General features: G+C 39.4%; 1 protein-coding gene across 2 annotated transcripts; it reads left to right on the top strand.

Moving 5' to 3' along the window:
- Positions 1 to 451: 451 nt before the first annotated feature.
- Positions 452 to 18766, top strand: LOC5509187 (centrosomal protein of 120 kDa). 2 transcript variants are annotated; one of them, XM_048727324.1, is made up of 22 exons: positions 452 to 534; positions 1118 to 1302; positions 4945 to 5031; positions 5344 to 5488; positions 5903 to 6054; positions 6446 to 6649; positions 7089 to 7352; positions 7571 to 7750; positions 7939 to 8102; positions 8670 to 8819; positions 9673 to 9787; positions 10122 to 10186; positions 10839 to 10938; positions 13316 to 13513; positions 14242 to 14331; positions 14480 to 14572; positions 15140 to 15252; positions 15624 to 15672; positions 16361 to 16483; positions 17141 to 17332; positions 17636 to 17691; positions 17821 to 18766. In XM_048727324.1, exons 1-22 carry the CDS (start codon positions 471 to 473, stop codon positions 18089 to 18091), a joined length of 3060 nt encoding a protein of 1019 aa, XP_048583281.1. In that variant the 5' UTR covers positions 452 to 470; the 3' UTR covers positions 18092 to 18766. The 2 variants fall into 2 exon arrangements, with proteins under 2 accessions (XP_048583281.1, XP_032233962.1); XM_032378071.2 differs by lacking the exon at positions 452 to 534 and adding an exon at positions 732 to 939.
- The last annotated feature ends 2200 nt before the right edge of the window (positions 18767 to 20966 follow it).

Raw genomic sequence — 20966 nt, forward strand, 5'->3', positions numbered from 1 at the left:
ACCAATTTACCTTTTATTGAATGCCGCTTTTCGAATGGAAGCACAACAAAAACAATTAGCGATACCGAATAAGACAGTGATCAAAGCGAAATGTCCCGCCAGTTCTCTTGAGCGAAAAGCACGTCTCCCCAAAAGAACAGCTAAATCCGTTTGTTTCCTCCCGTCTCTAGCGCATCCGATTTGCGAAACGGCACATACCCTGTGGCTTCTCTACGTGAGTTTACCATAACGCAATGAATAATACACAGTAGAAGTGACTTTGCTCTCGATGAACAGCTGAAAACAGTTCTGTCGCTAAGGTCGCGAAACCGCCGCCATTTGCATAACAATCAGGCACGCATGACCAATCGACCAATGGTACTGAAAGAACTATTGACTTTTATGAAGCCAAGTGACTATCTGTCGATGAACTGCCCTTCTCTCGTTAAATCTACCCCTTGCTTGTTGACGCACGACTCAACGCAAAGCTAATGAAGAGGCTTTCGTTCCATAAATTCCAGTATAGGACGCGAAACGCTATTTTTAGCAGCACAGGTAGCCCAATTAAAACTGGTGTCTACACCACAGGAGTCCTATTATAATGTTAACAAAGGCTCAAGAAATTGCACATAAAATTGAAAGCTTCAATTACATATACCATCAATGGTAAAATTTGTATCTCCATATTATTCTGGGATTTCGCTTTTTATCTAAGATGTAGTGTTTTTTTTTTCTCATTTTTGCTCCTCATGAGCCAGCAGCATAAAGTACAGCGGTTACCCTAGAAGTCCAAACGATTTGAAAAATGGCGGCCAAATCAGATGAGAATGTTTATTGGAAATTATTGCTAGGTATATAACTTTATTCGACACAAAATGCACAAATAATGCTACTAAATTGCTGCAAATGATAAAATGCCACCAGGAGAGCAGATTTTACTCGTTGTTAACATTGTTGAAGGTGAGAGAAATGTCTAGATTTGTTGTGTCAAGGACCGATGCAAAACCGATGGAAACCTGAGTAGTGGTCTTTCTTTCTTCTACACTATAGAAAAGTAACAGTACCTGGTTATAGACAATCTTGCTTTTAAGATAAATAAAACAAAATTTAAAATTTTCTTATTCAATTGTCTTGATAGGAAGAAGATTCCCTAAACGGCCACGACACAAGCTTATCGTCGAGACTAAGTTTGATGGCGAGACACTATCAACTGATCCTATTGATCATTTGGAAAGTCCAGACTTTCAAACAGAGCTGGCATGGGAACTTGACAGAAAACTATTGCACCGGCATCGCATGCAAAGAACTCCCATTAAAGTCCAGGTGAATAATTTTGTTCTTATATCTATGATGGGTGAAAAACATCCGGTTTCTTACATACTACTTACAGTACATGGTTATAGACAATCTTGCTGTACTTTTTCATTTATTTTGTTTCTGGCTTATAGAGTCTCAGATTAAATTATGTTAGTATCAAGGCCTGTTATACCTTAAGGATTAGTTAAGGACATTCATATCATAGAATATTACTATCAGTTAAATTAAAGTTTTGCTTGCCCTTTATGTACTCTGGGTACCAGAGCCTGCAGACTTCTCTCGTCCAGTGACGCTCAGCCAAATGCTGTGACAAGCGAAGCGAGGAGGCTCTGGTCGGGCGAGTAGCTTTTTTCAGTTCTAGAAATACAGATTTTGTATTCTGCAGCTGATTGGTCAACGAGATTTTCATAGTAACACAAAACCATATTTGGTCAGCATACCCATATTTGGGATTAGCTTGAAAAAAAACGGTTGTCATTGTTTTGCAAACAATGGTTGGTCACGTGTAGTTGGTTTGCTTACACAAAGTACACCTGGATTTCAACGCTTGTTTCGACAACGGTCCTTGATTCTCCTTATTGTTTTCGGGCTGGGAGCTGCAGGAAACTTGCAGTTTGTACCGAAGGCGAAGTTGAAGTTGGAGCTAAGGAAGTGTTCATTAAATACACTGAGGGGGGAGGGGGGGGGAAGGGAAGATTTATACTCAAGACACCTTGAAATTTTGGAGCTCCCCCCCCCCCTTTTAATGTAAAAAAAAAATTTGGTGCTTCCCCGTTTCAGAACCCCAAAATTTTCGTAGCCCCCCCCCCCCCCCTAAACAACCTCAATAAGCAAAAGGGGCTTTAAATCTGGAAAATGAATACTGCAAAGTTGCCCTCCTTATCAGAGTTGATGAACAGCCGGTGCTAGAAGGAAAAGTGAAGGAAGTTAAACACCAGCTGCAAAACAGGAGACAAGCCTTGTATGATGTGAACCGCATCCCGAAATCTTTGGCTGCTAGTGAGATTCAGTTTATAGATAAACACGTGCAATCAATACATGTCACTGAGAAGAATCTCATTTTAATTCATTCTGTGATTTCTAACACATACGAATTAATAAGTGCTAGAGGAAGGGAAGGGAGTGGCCAAAAGAAAAAAGGAGCAAAGAAAGAAGAAAGTCAGAAGAAGGAAAATGCTGCCAAGAAGCAAGCACATAAACTTGTTTCCCAGCTCTATACCACAGATTTTGCGAACCTGCTACCAAGGTTTTACCTAAAGGCGTTTGAGTATCTTATCATAAGGCTGGTACATTTGATGATAAAGATGATGAAGAGGAAGCTCAAAGGCTCATGGATGTGCTCTCAGGCATCAAACTCAAAGACATCATCATCACCAAAAAAAGACATACAAACATCAGACATTAGCTCGTACACAGATTAGAAGACTTGGATCATTTAAATGTAGTGCACTACTCAATCAATCTCTTATGCAGCCATTCTTAGTATCTGACATTGAGGGGCGGGCCATTTGATTTTTTTTGGGGGGGGTGAATTCAAGTCAGCAGGATTTTTTTTCTCTCATGATCAAAAGGCAGTATTTCTTTTAGGCATACTTCATATTTGTTTGCATGTAAAATAATGTTTAATGGTGCAGGTATTTTTTCAATCAGTTGTTTGCTTTTCAAAATCCCCCCCCCCCCCCTCAAAAGTCACATGGTCTGCCCCTAAGCATGCCTGTGAAGGAATATACATTTGTATACATTTGTTTTTGTTAAGAATATTTTTCTGTAAAAAAATGGATAATGTCTAACATAAAAAAAAGTTGCATGCATATTGTTTTGGGGATTTGCATGCTCCACCAATGTTTAGAAGTTGATTTCAATTTGTTCCTGTTATTCTGATAATAAACTTTATCGTTAAATCCAACTGTTATATACTGGAAATATCTATATTATGGTTTATAAAAGACAGTTATAAAGAAGTGTTAAATACATTTAAACAATCTTTATTTGTGCTACAAACTAGATCATATCAGTAAAATATTTAAGCTAAAAAGTATGGCTCCTAAAAAATTCAGAACCCCCCCTTTAGAAGACCCTCCCTAATCCCCCCCCCCAGCATTGAGGCACGAACAGTTATTTTTTGAGGCTCCCAAACTATCGCTCTCGATTGCTCGTATGTCCTTGTATTTGTTGATTTGAATTTTTGCAGTTCTCTATCAATAATTCCTTTACATTCTCTAGCTTTCCAAGCTGCCTTATGCAGGTGGTTTCTTATCATAACTTCTGCTGGTAAAGAATAATAAACAGACGTTCTACGAATCGCTTCTTCTTTGTCTTAGACTCAGTAAACAAATTAAACTTGCCTAAAGAAGTGCTGTTGCAGATACGGCCGAAATAAGTGCAGGAAAATTTCTCTATGGGCCATTTGGCGACTTTTAATCACCAAGTATGAAAATAACAACAAAACTTTGAAAGCTTACAGCTCTCGTGTTGCGTGACCGACGTCATACCTGCAAAACCGGTTTAGGCATGTAATTTGTGACTGGAACTGAAAAAAGCTACTCGCCCGCCCAGACCCTCCTCGCTTCACTCATCGCGACATTCTGGCTGAGCATCACAGGGCAAAAGAAGTTTGGAGGCTCTGGTACCCACGGTACCTGGCATTACTAAAAAGAGGAACCGGCGGAACTAGCAGAACCAGTGCAACCAGCATATTTTGAGTGCAGGGGTGAATGGGGAAATAGGGGAAGGAATGTTATACGAGGATTACAATTTATTTTCTGAAAAATCTGGGATTTTTTTTCGATAACAATAATGATATCGAATAAGTCAACGCAAGAGCCACGGACTATTTTGTTAATTGTTTAAACTTGAAATAAGTCCTATTCCTTATGATTTATTCTCACCGTTAATGCGGCATCTCAGCAAACAAATACAGTTACAAAGACACAACTGCGCCAGCTTTGTAGCCTCGTGTCGTCTGGACTCGTCACACCACATAGCGCTGTGAAGAGTCCAGGGCGACCGCGAGTTGACACACATGTAGAAATTGTTTAAAAAGGTAATGTTCGTAGTATGATATGACAAAGTTGTAAAACACTTTGTTCTTTTTTTTTTTTTTGTAATCTGCACAGGTACACAAGAAGGACACATTTGGCACTAAAAACACACACTGCAAGCACTTGTTTTACAGTATGTTTTTGGTTACTTATCCGGAACTTTCAACAGAATTTTTTTACAAATTGCATATGACAGAATGTCAAATGAACGTAAAATAACGTAGCACATTTGCGCTTAGTGATGTATTATGGCAAACTACCAGTCCTTTTAGAACAGAAAAAAATATTTTCAATAGATTTTTCAAAAAGAAATCGTCATAATCCTTGTATAACATCTCTACCCCTATACCCCCTTTGCTCCTGCTTTCAAAATGTGCTGGTTCCGCCGGTTCCGCTTTTTAGTAATGCCGCAGGCTACTTTTATGCTTAATATGGTTAATATCTGGACAACTAAATTTTTGTCCCCCCCCCAACAAAAAGGTGATTTTCAACCGTCATCCGAGTGTCATGTTATAGGAAATGACAGTTAGACGAGTTCATTTGGAGGGACAGGGACTTTAGGTCATTGTCTGGTGGTAGCCTGTGCAATGATGATGTTGTTTTTCAGTGCTATGCTCTTGATGCCCTGACCTCACAGAAGGAACCTATAGGATATGTGATACTGGACTTGCGTACTGCACAGCAGAAACCACAGGTTGGTATAACTCCTCATGGAATGCAACAATAATTGATAGCATGTGTTTCCACAATACACTATATCACAGAAGGATGTTGCTTACCATGTGTTTCTTTTTATGAGCTCCCCTTGTCATTAATTTGTTTATTTATTGTATTTTAATTTATTAACTATTAATGAAGCCTGTGTGCAGCCGGAAATAATTCCATTATTAATGGCACTATTTCCGGCTGCACGCAGGCTAAAATAAACTGAAACTGTGTTATGTTGAGAATTACATTGATTGAAAGTAGGGGTACATACTAAAAAAGTTGAGATTTTCTTTCACAGAGACCACATTGGTATCCACTACTCAGTTCAAAATACCAGCGAATGAAGCCTGAAATCAAACTCATGCTTTCAATTGAGGACGAGTCTCAACCAAAACCTCCAACATCACCAGCAGCAAAACAACAACAAGAGAAAAAGGAACAGAGTAAGTGGCATCTGTTGCAGTAGCATAGCATTTAATCCTAATGTGTACATAACTAGCTACGTAACATGTTTTCATTACACAACATAAAGTGTGTTTAAAATGCCGAGGTGTGTTTTGTTTATCATGCCTTCCAGCAAAATTCTAGTTTGAAACCAACAATCATGCAATTCTACTCTGTCTAATTGAACTAATTTTTTAAGAGACCACTACACTCAGAACTGCTAAAATCCTGATATTTTTAAAATACTCATTGTTCTCAATACCTAAAAGGGACAAATCCTGACATTTTGTTGTTCTCCGGAGCTGAAATGGAATACTGACCCTAACTGTTAAAAGCCTATAATGTTAAAGTCCTGATTTTTTGAGAGAGCTCATTTATTCTCCGTATCTACGAGGGACCACTCTTTTTTCTAGATGTTCCAGCTGCAACTGAAATGGACATTGGTACACTTCAAGCTGTTCTGAACAATGACGAGGGCTTCTATGAGATAGGCCCACAGGGGACCCCTATCAATGATGTTTTTGTTATGTCAGTTATCATTGGTCTGGCATCCAACTTGGCTAAGGTAAAACATGTTTTACTTTTAATAGCATTGTTATGTCAGCTCATTGTGTGTTTGGCATGGTGTTATTTTGTTACTCTAAACCTGTACTGTACTGTATTTTGCTATAAAAACAATATTTTTTGTTGTCTTTGAGGGCTTTATCCTGTAATTGTTTTGGTCACAAAAAAGGGATTATCACATTAGTAACAGTTTATTAAAATAACAAATCATTGCTCTACATTTTATGACAAATTCTCCTAATTACAGCTAAGGCTTTTAGTCAAACCTCTTCTATATTGTTACTTGGCTGAGTCCCAAGGTTGACTGGGTAATGGAGGCTTGACTGTACCTGATATTTGTGCACTATAAGTGCTGTGTTTGATTAATGCCTGAAATATGCATTCCTTTGTAGCTAGTCCCATCTTCTTTCTCACTACCTGACCCCAAGCTGGGTGGGGGTTTCTATTTCTATTACTCCCTGCTGGGTAATGATGTCACGAATGAAGCCTTCTTTGACCTGTTGAACCCCAACTTTCCTCCTGAGAGGGCATCAGTGCGCATTAATGCTACATTGCCAGCACTGAAGGCATTTCTATCTTCACACTCAGGTTTACAGGTAGATAAGATGAATGTATCATCATTGTCATCATCATCATAACATTGTTCAAGTATGGGCTAAGACACAGCTATCAACATTACCACTATCAACACAATCTAACTATTATACTTAACATTATCTCATAACATCACATTTTTTTATCATTACCACCATGTCACCACTATCAGTTAAAATTATCAATAACATTATCATTATCAAAAAAATGATATGCATATACAATTTCAATACCCACATTTTATCAAAATGGAATTACCTCCCACTTTAGAAAATTTAGCTAATATTGAACAAACTTGACCCGCCTTTGGCTACAGTGTTGTTTTTTGTGACATTGTGATTTAACAGTTTTAATACAGTTTTAAATTATAATCAACCATCTTTAGAAAGTTTGCATGCAATATCCCTCCTGGAAAATTTGTTTTTGTTGGTCTTTGTCCAGGTCCATCTGTGTTGTGGAGACCAGTCACTTGGTATGGCTGTAGTTTCCCTCCAAGCTCTTCTGCCTGAAGATGCTCAATCCCTTGAGAATCCCGTAAACCTTGAGGGGCTGTTTAACCTCAAGCCCATGGGCGTGGCCCAGGGGGTGTCTTCCGAGCACTCACCTGCAGTGGGTGTTACTGTGACATTAAGAAGGGAGGAGCAACCGGTCAATACTGGCACAATAGGTGTCCCATCACCTGCTAAACAAAGACAGTATGAAATAGTGAGTTACTGAGTTTGTTAAGTTGGTTTTCAAGGTCAAAATGTGATTGGAATAAAAAAAAAAACATGTGAAACAAAAAAGCTATGTTAACAGTTAAAAGCTCAGTGTCTGTTAGATGCGATTGTTGTATTTTTGCATGCAACATGACCAAAATAGCACAATGGAAAAAAAAAAACATCCATTGATATTACATTTCTGAGCTCCTTTTAATGTTCTAGACTCCTCGTAAACCAAACCTTCCTCAGACACACACACCTCAGTCCAGACGGCCAGAGGAACCACAAGACATCCAGCCCCCCATGGCACCAGAGACCCCTGGCACCCCACCACGCCCTAGCACAAGTACCCCAGACAAGGGACTTCACAGGCGCAACGAACCTGAGCCTTTACCTATAAAGGTCACAATCAATGTATCATAATGAGATGTTATATGATAAACATTATTTCATTAATTAATTGTTTTTCAAGGTCTACTCAAGATTCTCTTTCCAAAATTGTCTCAGACATTCTCTATGACCTTGTGTAAAAATGTATGTTTTAAAGGCAGGCTATAGATCATACTCAAGTGCTATTCTGTTTTTAACAGACCAAAAAGTCTCCTCACAAGCCGCACAAGACAAAAGGGCAGCCCACCCCTACTGTGACATCACTAGGCCCCAGGACCTTGGATACTCATCATTACTGCTTCTCCGTCGATCTCCGTTCAGTGCACGACTTGGATGTCAATGCTCCGATCAACTGCTTTCTCAGGTTGGTGGCAGGGACAAGCGGTTATATTGGATACTTTCTGCATGTGCTGGCTGACTAAACTAGGCAACATGTACATAGTGTACGATGTTTCTTAGTTTAGCCACAAGGAAAAGCACTAGCGCATACACTGAATCTTTCAGCGGGGTTATAAGATGTTTCTCAGAAGTCAAGAAATGTTTTCATGTCGCACTCTGCAAAACATTTAAACTTTTGAAGACATGTCAACCAGACCTTATGCCCAACTTGCTTGATGCTTATGTCTTTATGTTTTGTGTCTTTATTGAGATATGAACATTCTGCTCTCCCAGGTGTTTGAAACAGTTCTTGCTAGTTGTTCAGCATCGTCTTTTCATTTATTATGTTATGAAAATTGTGAAATTGTGTTGTACTGTACCTAACGAATACACTTTTGCAAGCATCAGCATCATCATCATCATCGTAATCATCATCATTATCATCAACAACAACAACAACCAATCATCATCATCACCATTATTATCATCATCATTATCATCACCGTCATAATCATCATCAGTATGATTATTCATGAAAATCCTGCATCCCCAGATACACGTACCCGTTTTTCGGGAGTGCCGCACCTGTGATGACGAGTCCTCCTGTGGAAGTTTCTCGACACATGCAGGTGTTGATGCCCAAGTCGTTCTGCGCCTTTGACTTTGCGTCCACTCAGGGCTTGCTGCAAGAAACATTCATGAGGTGAGAGAAAAGTAGTTCCCTATTTTTTTGCCAAACGTAAGGTCCTACAACAGTCAGTCTCCTTCATACTACATAATTTCAGTCTTCAGACTTTCAACTCGAGTATGTACGTATTTGTACATTGCACTTTTTGAAATCGTAAGGTCATACAACAGTCAGTCTCCTTCATACTACATAATTTCAGTCTTCAGACTTTCAACTCGAGTATGTACGTTTTTGTACATTGCACTTTTTGAAATCGTAAGGTTATACAACAGTCAGTCTCCTTCATACTACATAATTTCAGTCTTCAGACTTTCAACTCAAGTATGTACGTATTTGTATATTGCACTTTTTGAAATCGTAAGGTCCTACAACAGTCAGTCTCCTTCATACTACATAATTTCAGTCTTCAGACTTTCAACTCGAGTATGTACGTATTTGTACATTGCACTTTTTGAAATCGTAAGGTCATACAACAGTCAGTCTCCCTCATACTACATAATTTCAGTCTTCAGACTTTCAACTCGAGTATGTACGTATTTGTATATTGCACTTTTTGAAATCGTAAGGTCCTACAACAGTCAGTCTCCTTCATACTACATACATTCAGTCTTCAGAGATTCAACTCGAGTATGTACTTATTTGTATATTGCATATTTGTGAATAGTCGTACGATGTACCGACTGCCCTTTGTAAATGTCTAAACACCCCCACATGGAAATCATCTGCGACTTATTTTGTAAAAAAAAAAAAAAATGTTTTTGTGACCAGCGTGCCAAAGTAGAAGTATGAGGCAACACTCCGCACCTGTTCTATTGGTGTCATGATTCAAAAATGACGATGTCGATTCAATTGTTTTTATCCACTGTAGTATCCCCCTCGTGGTAGAGGTATGGCACAGGGATAAAATGGCGGGGAATGTCATGCTTGGCTCGTCCATAGTCCCTCTCGGACACATACTTGCCGCCGATCGAGCACGAATGGTGGTGAGTATCGGGTATTATCAAATAGGTGGGACTGCATGGGGGGGGGGCGGGGGGGGGGGGGGCAGTTAAGCTTTTAGCAAGTTTGGATGTTAGCGCAATAACAGCAAAATGACCACAGTAGTTTGAAAATGGATGAGATCATTTCAAAGGGTAGGGAAGGGAAGGAGGGAGGGGATCTAGTTGAAAGGCTTTCAGCAAGTTTTTTTTAAACATTTTTAAAAGAATGTGGGCGGTAAAAGCAAAATAAGTGTTTGACAATGCATGCGATCTCGCTAGTTAAGGAACTTACAAATCCGAGAAGCCCAAGTATGACAAATGGCTTTTTTTGCCTTAGACCGGCGGCGTCACCGGCTACAGACAAATCTACAGCGAGAGAATCGCCATCTTCGCTGCTCACGAGTGAGTATCGATTGAGGATGAGTAACGAGTTTCATGGGAATAAGTAAAGCAATTATATACTTACAGTATAATCGTTTCAAGGATTTATATTCTTAATTTCATAGATAATTGTTTTGGTATCAAAAAGGCTTTCTTCACTGGGGACTTTGAACCGTTCGTCTCGGTTTAAGACGTTAAGCCGGAGGTCCCGTCTCTCTATCTCACATCATTAGTTTGTATTGAGGGAGTGGAAAAAAAAAAAAAAAACGCTGGGGACGCTGGTCCATGGTACCTTTTTTGGAGACAGTGCTCTACACTCCAACACAATTGTATGATTTTAAATTGAGTGAAGCAGATCATATCACTGTTCTGACGAGTAACGAATGTGAAGCGTTTAGAATTTTTGTGATAAGTGCTACGCAGGACAACTTTTATTACTTTTTTATTATATTTTTTACATCTACAATGTTCTTACTGAAAAAAAAACCGCAGGTAAATCACATTGTAGTCATGCAGCTGCAAAGCTTTGCCAGAATCCTGTTTGTTGAAGTAGGAACTTGCCATTTAAATAAGAACCTGTTCAGGTTAACTCACAATAAAGGTTCTTACACGTGGGTTTTTACTGTATTGCATTCCGGGTGTGCCCTTTTGATGCATGTGTTGTGGTCCCCAGGCCCTCGCGGAGGATAGGGGAGCTTCACGTCGTGCTGGGACTTGAGGACTTGGGCCCAGTCTCCCAACAGCAGCTGATTGCCGCCTCCAGGGCTCAACAGGTATCCCATGCTGCTCAAGTCATTTCTTGTCATTTTTCTGAAATTCACGCGGTCTAGAAAAAAAGGGACAGAATATTGAAATGTCATTCAGTACATGATTAGATAAAAAGATGAATAGATATTGAAATGAATGACAGTAATAATTGGAAAGATTTCTAAAGACAATTATCCTCCTTTCCATGTATGGAAAAAGACTGATTTTTACCAAAACTACACATTCAATTAACTAAATTCGAGTAAGAAATTCCCTCATTACCCCTTTCATTCTTGGAGGGTAATGTTTGATGTCCAGATTAGATTGAAAATGAGTTCCGAAACCGCAGACGGAATCAAAGGCCTTTGATTCCGTCCCGCACCAACGACTGCTCATTAAACTTGATTTTTATGGAATCAGAGGTAATATGCTCAATTGGATCAAAGCATTTGTATCAAACCGCAAACAAAGTGTTTCAGTCAATGGTACTGTTTCTTCATCCAAGTCTGTAGTGTCTGGCGTGCCTCAGGGCTCTGTTTTGGGCCCAGTGTTATTCCTATTGTTTATTAATGACATTTCAACATCTATACAATCTAACCTTCGTCTATTCGCAGACGACTGTGTACTATATAGAGAGGTAGCTTCATTACAGGACTGTCAAGCTTTACAACAAGACCTCGATCGTTTATTTATGTGGTCAAAAACTTGGCAACTTAAATTCAATGTTTCTAAATGTTATCATTTAGGAATTACTCGAAAGAAAATACCTGTTAAGTTTACTTACTCCATGGATGGAAAATGTATAACCCAAGCATCTTCTACCCCCTACTTAGGAGTAACCATCGCTGATAATCTATCATGGAACGAACACTGTGATAACATCTGCAAAAAGGCAAATTCTACCCTTGGCCTTTTGAAACGCATTCTATCTGGTTGTTCTCCTGAAGTAAAGGACTCTGCCTATAGAACACTTGTTCGTCCTAAATTAGAATATGCCACCAGTGCATGGAATCCATATACACAATGTAATATAAACAAGATTGAGATGATTCAACGACGTGCAGCAAGATTTGTTTTCAATGATTACTCACGCTATAGTAGTGTTTCTCCTATGATCAACTCACTAGGATGGGAATCCTTGGAACAACGTAGGCAATTAAATCAAGCACATATGTTCTATAAAATCTACAATGGCCTTGTTGGTATATCTTTTCCACCCGAAGTAACACCTATCACAAGAGTCTCAAGACAACCCAACTGCGCGCCCTTCCATCAACTTGTAACATTGAATGACACTTATAAATATTCATTTTACCCAAGAACCATAAGAACTTGGAACAGTATAAATTTATCTACAATCCCAGATTCGTTAGCTAAGTTCAAGGACAGTTTATTATTAAAAGTCCAAACCAATTAATAATACCTATTGATATATATATATATGCATGAAAAGATATATTTATTTTTATTTAACATTTACATTAACAATTAACATATTTTTTACTAGTTTCTGATCTTTAGGGTGCATGCCATGGATGCATGGAGCGGCTGCCAAACTAGCGGGAGTTGGCTCAAGGGTGAGGCAAAGATTCTTTGTTTCGCGCTTGTGTTGATTCTTGTTGGTTGGCTGTTTCATGCATTTATGGCATTCACTCTATTGATGATAATTTTAATTTCATGTATATATAATTAATTATTTAATTTTATCAAATATCTAATTTCAATAATTTTCAAGTAATATATATTTATGCTTCATTTTCAATTTAACCTAAATTATTTTTCCGATGGCCGATAATTATTATTATTATATTTTTCTTTTGTATTTACATATTGTATTTTCTTTTTCAACTCCTAGTATAGTCTTAACTGTTTTTTAGGAGTATAACTATTAAAGATTAAAGATTAAAGATTATCACCAGTTTACTCACGGTTGATTACGTAACAATCTCCGATGATTTTTAACGGAAAACGCGATAAATAATTCAAAATATTGAAGGCAGTGTGTCTATTGGAAGTTCCTTTGAGGATGTGATTGATAATTTAAAGCCGATGGTCTGTCAAATATCTTGGATTCTAATAAATTCTTTTGTCTTTTAACGGTTGAGGTTCCCGTCGGACCTCCGGGATTAAACTGGCGACAATGCGGCTTTAAGCAACGTTTGTTTATAGTTTGCATCGTCCATCTTCCTTCATCCCAATGACATCCGTCTTCTCTGCGAAATCCCCTCTCCCCCGGTTGAGGTTTGCGTCGGACCTCCGGGAGTAAACTGGCGACAATGCGGCTTTAAGCAACGTTTGTTTATAGTTTGCATCGTCCATCTTCCTTCATCCCAATGCCAACCATCTTCTCTGTGAAATCCTCTCTCCTTCACCCTGTTAACCTTCTTATTATTTTTCTTCAAGGTCGCTCAGAGTGAAACGTCATCTGCGGAAGACACAAGTCGTGGCTCCATAGCCGTACAGCTCGCGCAGCCCCAGCGGATCCCGCCCCAGCCATCTGCGCCCCCGCCAATAACGGACCCCCGTGAGACGGCCGAGTACAAGGCAGCGATGGAACTCGAGATGTGGAAGGACCAACAGGAGGAGCTCTTTCAAGCGCTTGTAAGCGACGTCTAAAGTAAAGGCCGATCTAGACAGCACGATTTAGTCGTATGCGACCTGTCTACGACGTGTCGTAGCCCTGAATTACACACTGATACTTTCGTAGTCAAGCATCGCAGCGGAGTCGTAGGCTGATTTACCTTCTACGAATCGAGTTGTAGAAGTGTCGCATAAGACTAAATCGTGTTGTCTAAGTCAGCCTAAAGCACTAAGGGCGTTTCGGGCTCCGAGGCTCTCTCGAGATTGAACATCATTTTGTGTGTGGCGCAGTTTCGAATAGAGGGGATGTCCCAAAGTAGTGATAGGATTCCGTGTAGTGATGAAAAGAACCGCTCGGCATTTGTTGGCCCGTGGTGCAACCAACTTCAGTTAAAGTGCTTACCACTGACACACTAACTCACACTTGTAATTGTAAACCTCGTGTCATAGTTTTCGCTTAGAAGCGCTCAGAGATTTTACGATAAGCGTTTTGTTTGATTCATTGTTTGTTTGTTTTTTTTCTCCACGTCTATCCTACGTAGGATGATATTTCAGCATGATATTTGACATAAGGCGGAATCTTTGGGGGACACCCTTTTGGGAATGTATCCCATTTTGAGGTGTCCACTTTTTTTAGTTCAAAATTGAAAGTGTCGAAAATCTTTAACGGATCCCCTTAATCGAGGTTGTACTATATATCATAAAGTCGACATTAACTCGCCCTGATTTGTGTTTTGTTTAATTATTAGCTTCAACAGAAAGAGGCTTCTCATATGAAGGTTTTAGCAGAAGAGTGGAAAAGACGAGACAAGGAACGGGAGATTCTTGTTACAAAAAAGGTATGAGTTTGAAACAGATCTACATTATATTCATTTTCTTGTTCAAAATACTTCTACTGTCTATCACTGAACGATATTGAACTGAAGAAGTGATGGAAATTATAAGGACGTTTGCTCCCTATCCTGACATCTTTTTTTTGTGTGGAAGATTGAAGAGTATTCCCAGTTGGAGGAAAAGTTAAAGCAATCCATGGCTGATCTCGAGAAACGTGAGCGACTTCTGTCGGACAATGAGGCTAAGGTGATAATTATTTATCCCTCCCTGTATCGTGTATCGTATATTCCATCTCCTCATTTCGTCTATGTATCGTGCCTTCTTCGTGGTCCATCCTTCCTTATGTATATTCCATCTCATTTCGTCTCTATATCATACCATCTACATGGTCCATCCTCCCTCATGTATATTCCATCTCATTTCGTCTCTATATCATGCCATCTACGTGGTCCACCCTCCCTCATGTATATTCCATCTCATTTCGTCTCTATATCATACCATCTACGTGGTCCATCCTCCCTTATGTATATTCCATCTCATTTCGTCTCTATATTATACCATCTACGTGGTCCATCCTCCCTCATGTATATTCCATCTCATTTCGTCTCTATATCACGCCTTCTACGTGGTCCATCCTCCCTTAAGTATATTCCATCTCATTTCGTCTCTGTATCGTGCCTTCTACGTGGTCCATCCCTCCCTTGTGTGAATTCCATCCCCTCATTTCGTCTCTGTATCGTGCCTTCAACGTGAAACATCCTCTCCCTATGTATATTTCATCTCCTCATTTCGTCACTGTATCGTCCCTTTCAGGTTATGCGCCTAAAGGAGGAGCTCCAGCGAGATCACGAGCGCAAGATGACAGAACTCAAAGAAGCCGCGCGCAGAATGAAGGAGGACTGTGCCCATCAGGTAGAAATGGAGAGGTGAGGCGTGTTGCTCCAAGTATCCAGCCTACCCACGATGTTTTTGGCGGCAGCGAAAGTCAAAACATGTTCCACTTATGTTTGTGCACATTGACAGCCTTATTGTAAAATGACTTGAAAATTCGTAAAATATATCTAAATGTTGAAAGTGTTATATTTTAATGGTGAAAACAAAGCAAAGCGATGCATTCCGTGTAGCGTGTATTGGTCTCCGTTAAACTCCTTGCCTGAGTTTCAGCCCCTTACGAGAGCCTGATTTCTTAACACTTAATAACTTCTGCCTCGCATCTCTATTAAGGTGTTAAGTGCGAAATCTTGAGAGAGCCTGATTTCTTAACACTTAATAACTTCTGCCTCGCATCTCTATTCAGGTCTAAAGTGCGAGATCTTGAGCAGCAAAAGCAACGTCTGGTTGAGCAGGTAAATATCTTTTATATAAACTCCACACATTTTGAATCGATTTCTTTTTTTTCTGTTTTTGTGATACTTCAATTATAACTTTAGTCATGGATACGTACGTTAATAATAATAATAATAATAATCTTTATTGCCTTAGATAAATCAACATGTCTAAGTTTACAAAATGTAGGAGAAACCGATTATAAGTAAATGCGCTACATCAATTATATGTCACTATATTTAAAGACAAGCCTATTGACAAATCTGACACCAAAATATGGAATGCTCTGCTTACTCCCCACGGGGTATTGAATGAACCTCTCTTACTGTCCAGCAATCAAATCTCTGACAATTAAAAGAAAAGGCTGCTACAAATATGAGTTTGTTTTATAGTTGTTTTCGTGTAGTCACTACTTACCTTTTTATCAGCATTTTATCAGCATTTTATCGTTAATATATTTGATTAGATTTTCACGAAACAACCTCTTGGAGTATCTCTCTCAGTCGACATTCAGTCATAAAGTAAAAGAACGCCCCAAAATTCATCGGCTGATTAGGTTAAGCTTTTCCGATTGTTTCGGTTGAATTTGGTAAATGTTAAAAAAAGTTTTTATCGAGATCGCATATATTATCTTCCATTATTAAATGAAAATAATAACAATGGGGTGTCTAAGAAGGGCTCTTTTAATCCATAAATGTTTTTTTTTAGTTGTACGCTGCCGAGAAACGCTACCAAGACAAGGAAAATGAATTTATGACTCACAAGGAGAGAGAGCTGTCCAAACCCGAGGTCAAGCTACAGTCTGAACTTGACTTTTTGAGGGTAGAAAAGGTGTGTTGACGTTTGTGAGGATCGAATCCTGGTGTTTTCCTCGGAGGAGATTGTCAGGAGACTCGTTCCGTTGTAAACAAACGGACACTGACCGTTTTGGAAACTTTGTTTCTTGTTTCCTGTAATTTGTTAATCTTATTTTTCTCAAATTCCAGATAAATGTTTGTTTTAGAATTTCAAGCAAAGATTTTGCTTTGAGGGATTTTTTGGCTGTTGTTGACAAAGTGTTGTATTTGTGCAAGCTCACACTAGTATTGTAATTATAAGTCTTAAAAAGGAAGGGAAGCCAACACTTTCTTCCAAAGATGGTAAAGAATTGGAGAACTGAATAGGTGTTTCAAAAAGCTCGTTACAGCCAAATTCGTTGTTACACGACCTCGGCGAATTCAAAATCCTTGTCTCGTTTGAGAATAGTGCGTATTCAGACACAAGACGGTATGTACGGTTTTGACCATTCCCAACCGAAGAAAGGAATTTTGGATTCTGTGAGGTCGCGTGACAACGAATTTGGCTATAAACAATATCTCACCCAAAGGCACACTAAATTTTCGCGCGTCCAAATTTCCGTGACCTTTTTTTTTAATCGCGAAAATCGCCAAAATGAAGTGACGCGAAAATAAAGTGTAAAATAATGAATGACAATCTTTAATGCCCCAGGCTGAGCTAGAGCGCAAGCTTGAGTCGTCCAACAAGTCCAAGATCCACTACAAGCAGCAATGGGGCCGCGCCTTGAGGGAGGTGGCCAAGATCAAGCAGCAGGAGCAGACAGTCGCACGTGCACGTCTGAAGAAACAGGAGCAGGAGCTGGAGCACATGCGCCTACGGTACTTAGCCGCTGAGGAGAAAGAGGTAAGCCTGCGGGCTCGTTTGTCTGTAGTGAGGTTGTCGATGACACGCGCTAGTGGTGGTAATGAAGAATCTGGTGATTTCGATGTTTGGCAGGAGCTGAAAACGATTACGTTGATTATGATGATGTTGATTATGATGGTGGTGACGATGAGTGCAGTGATGTCGATTATGTTGATGATTATGATGGTGATGATAATGGAAGTGGTGGTGATGGAGTTGAGCTGACAAGGATGACGATAATGATGACGATGATGATTTGGAGATGATGATAATTGTTTTCAGCAAAATACCCTCCTTTTTCAGGTTGTAAAAGCAACTGAAAAAGAAGAACTTGAAGAAATAAAGCAGGAGTTATCAAGGTATAATAAATACTATATGATGATCCCTTATCTTTGTCTTATCTCGATATTTATTTTGTTTCCTTTCTACAGACTTTATCCCAGGCTATCTGTTCTTCTTTCCATTTTTTTTTTTTTGCCTTTCCACAGGCTCAGGCAACAGGAACTTGAAAAACAAAAACTCTCCGAGAGCCTGGGCGCTAGATCAGTACCAACCGTGCGCCAGGGACTTGGGTCGAGTGACGTAGGAAGGTCACCAATGACGTCACACAATGAAGTCGACGAGGATATTGATCATCGTATCGCTAAGCTTATCGAAGAACGCGATACTTTACTACAGACAGGCGTATACACGACAGATGATAGGATAATAGCCGAACTGGACCGACAGATACGAGACGCGATCGCCAGTAAAGGATAGCGCGAACACTATTCGGAGCTTTATAGCGACTTGATCAGTCTTTCACTTATTCTTGCTTTTTTTTTCTATTTACGAATATAACTACAAAACACTCTTCCAGAAACACAGCTTTTACCTTAGACTTACCAAACTCAACCTTTGAAAGGATTTTTTTTTAATCTATGGAAAGGTTTTTATAAGGCTTCTAGGAGAACAAAATGATGGCTGAATGTCTCTGTATATGTACCAGCCTAGGCATAACAGGATTCCTGCCCCTGGAGATAACGGTGAGGCAGCTTGGGGTCTGGGCCGTGCTCGGCAATGGTTTCCTTTGACGTCACAATTCTTAGCAACCGCAGAAAGCCCATCAGAAACCCGATAGCATGCATATGACTAGGTTGTTATGCACAAGTCTTTTTCGCGGAAGAGGGAAAATGGGGAGGTTTGCGCTCTGTAACGGCTCTGCATAATTTATTACTCCCTTTTACTTTTTTTTCGTCTTTTATTGGGTGTCAACGGTTTTAGAATGTTTATTTGTACATAGAAACCATGATGTAAAAGCAGATCTCTACGTCGTACGTATGAAAAAGATATTATTTAGAATTCCTGGAAAAAAGATTACTCACCTTGTATTATATGTTTAACCACGCCAATAAGGCAAAACACACGACAATAAAATAATTGTTTTCTAGCAAATGTTGTGTCGCTATTTTAGACTTCGTCTACATCCTCCTGGGATTGCAAATTTCCCCTAATTTCCCGTGATTTGTACTTATATACATCACGATATTTGTCACCTCATGATCAAAATGCGCTGTTGTTTGAAATCGTGCGTGACCGGTATTTGCAGCGCGCGTAGATTAGCGATTTTAGTATCCTTTTCTAAGGATGGAAAATACGTTTACTAGAGAACCAAATTTCGCGAACTTGGATCAAGGTCTCTCGTCTTTTTTGCTTCAAGTGATGAACCTGCAAAGATTGTGTGAATCACGAATCCCGTGGTATGTCCTCTGATACTATAGCTAACAACCTGTGACAAGAACGAGTGTGTAAAGTGTACCAAAACGTCTTTGTCGGCTGTAAGGGGGAAGAGACCAATAACCAAACTTTTGCGGAACCACTTGTTTATTCTTGCAGAACTTTGGAAATCGTAGAAGAACGGAAGAAGAACTGTAGAACTATAGACGAACTCTATACAATTTTACGGTTGCTCCTTTTATAGGCAGGGTGCATCTGCGTGTGTATGCCTGCAGGCACTCGTGAGCTTCGTGTACCATTACATCATAAATGAAGAAGTTGATTGGTTTACCAGATTTTCTTGGTAACGGGTACACGGGTTGGCCCAGGGGTGAATGCAAAAATAGGACATGCGCAGATGCTGTTTACAGGCATATTTTCCAACATAAAACTAATATAAAAGTAGTAAAAGTAGCAACAGAAAGGAAGAGCTAAATCTAACGTCACTGACGGTACTAAAAACTTTAGCTAAGATTCGAAAAGGAAAAAGTTATTATCGAAAAACTCAAAGGTTAATTATGTTGTTAGCTAAGAAAAAGTGTCAACAAAAACGAAGTTGGTGTCAATAGGGCGGATTTACGTTCTGTGTGTGTTCCATAAATTACACGCAAAGGTTTGTTGTTAGCCTTGTTTAACTAAGCGGTTACACACCTTAAGGTCTTTGAAGTTGCGACTGCCAATCAACTGAACATTTTCTCTTATTAAATATATCACCTAATATGGGTCTTTGAAGTTAGGGCCGCCAATCAACTGAACATGATTCTCTTATTAAACATGCATCCTCAATTAGGATCCCATCGAGATAACACAACACAACAGCAGCCGCGCCTAGTGCCAAATAATTCTACCGTGCTGGACATGACGGAAAAACATGACGTGACGCTTCAAATAAGCCCATTTTACATCGAATAAGGCGGATAATTTCTCTGAGTACTTAGTAACTTATAGCAAATAAAATATCAAGTGCGGCTTTTTTTAAATTGATGCGACTTTTTGTAAAGTGTCATTGAAATTTGAGCTTTTCGTCCCTGAACTGATACACAGGGCAATGATGATCAAGGAAAAATTATCTTAAAAAGCCATTATCTGGTTATGTGCACTTAGGCCTCACGTTATTCGTGTTTTAAAAATCAGTCCGCAATACAAGGAACCTATAGCCATTGTAAGAAATGTTGTCTTCTCTTTCTATCTGGAATTGCGCGTTTTCCAGGTTTTTCCGTCATGTCACCGGGCTGAACTTAATTGATTCAGATGTCGAAATGCTCATGGGCCCAATCATTAAATTTATTTGAATCACTATAAAATTCAATCCATCCTAAAATAGAAAAAACGGCTTTCTTTATTGCTAAAATATTAAGTAATATATGGAATGTAATACTTTTTACCATGTTAAAATACTTCAAAATTAAAACTGAAAGAGCAGTGTCACGCAAGCATCGGTGTCAAGCACTTCGAGTCGAAAAGTCGCACAATTGGCATCACGCTAGCCCGGTCGCAGCTCTAGATCCCACATTGATCTAAGCTGTGGTTTAAAGCACTTCGTTCGAGTCGAAGTCGCCCTGCAGATTTTTTGCCGATGAAGTTTAACTGAGGCAAACCAGCTATGCCATGCTGACGAGTCCTAATAATGACGAAACAGCTGTCCATGGTTGCCGAACTGCACGGGTAATAGACTGTGCTAGCGTCCCGTCTTGGCCCGACTGGTGCCAATGTGTGTATGCTAGTGTGCTTTTAAAGTCCACATGTAAATATTACGGCAATTCATACATTGCCGTATTTGCACGATTAAACATCGCAATAAATACCGAGCAAGTAAACCATGGCTTTAGGGCGCAGCGAGATTCAAGAAAAGAAAAAAAAAACAACGAGCAACCAAATT

Source organism: Nematostella vectensis, chromosome 5 (assembly GCF_932526225.1).
Source record: "Nematostella vectensis chromosome 5, jaNemVect1.1, whole genome shotgun sequence".
NCBI classification, from domain to species: Eukaryota; Metazoa; Cnidaria; class Anthozoa; order Actiniaria; family Edwardsiidae; genus Nematostella; species Nematostella vectensis.

Excerpts from the sequence above, each read along its gene's own strand:
- LOC5509187 (XM_048727324.1), top strand. The coding sequence starts at position 471 with ATGAAGAGGCTTTCGTTCCATAAATTCCAGTATAGGACGCGAAACGCT. Across the intron at positions 8,820-9,672 it reads CTGCAAGAAACATTCATGAG|TATCCCCCTCGTGGTAGAGG; the intron begins GTGAGAGAAAAG and ends TATCCACTGTAG. Across the intron at positions 10,939-13,315 it reads CCGCCTCCAGGGCTCAACAG|GTCGCTCAGAGTGAAACGTC; the intron begins GTATCCCATGCT and ends TTTTTCTTCAAG.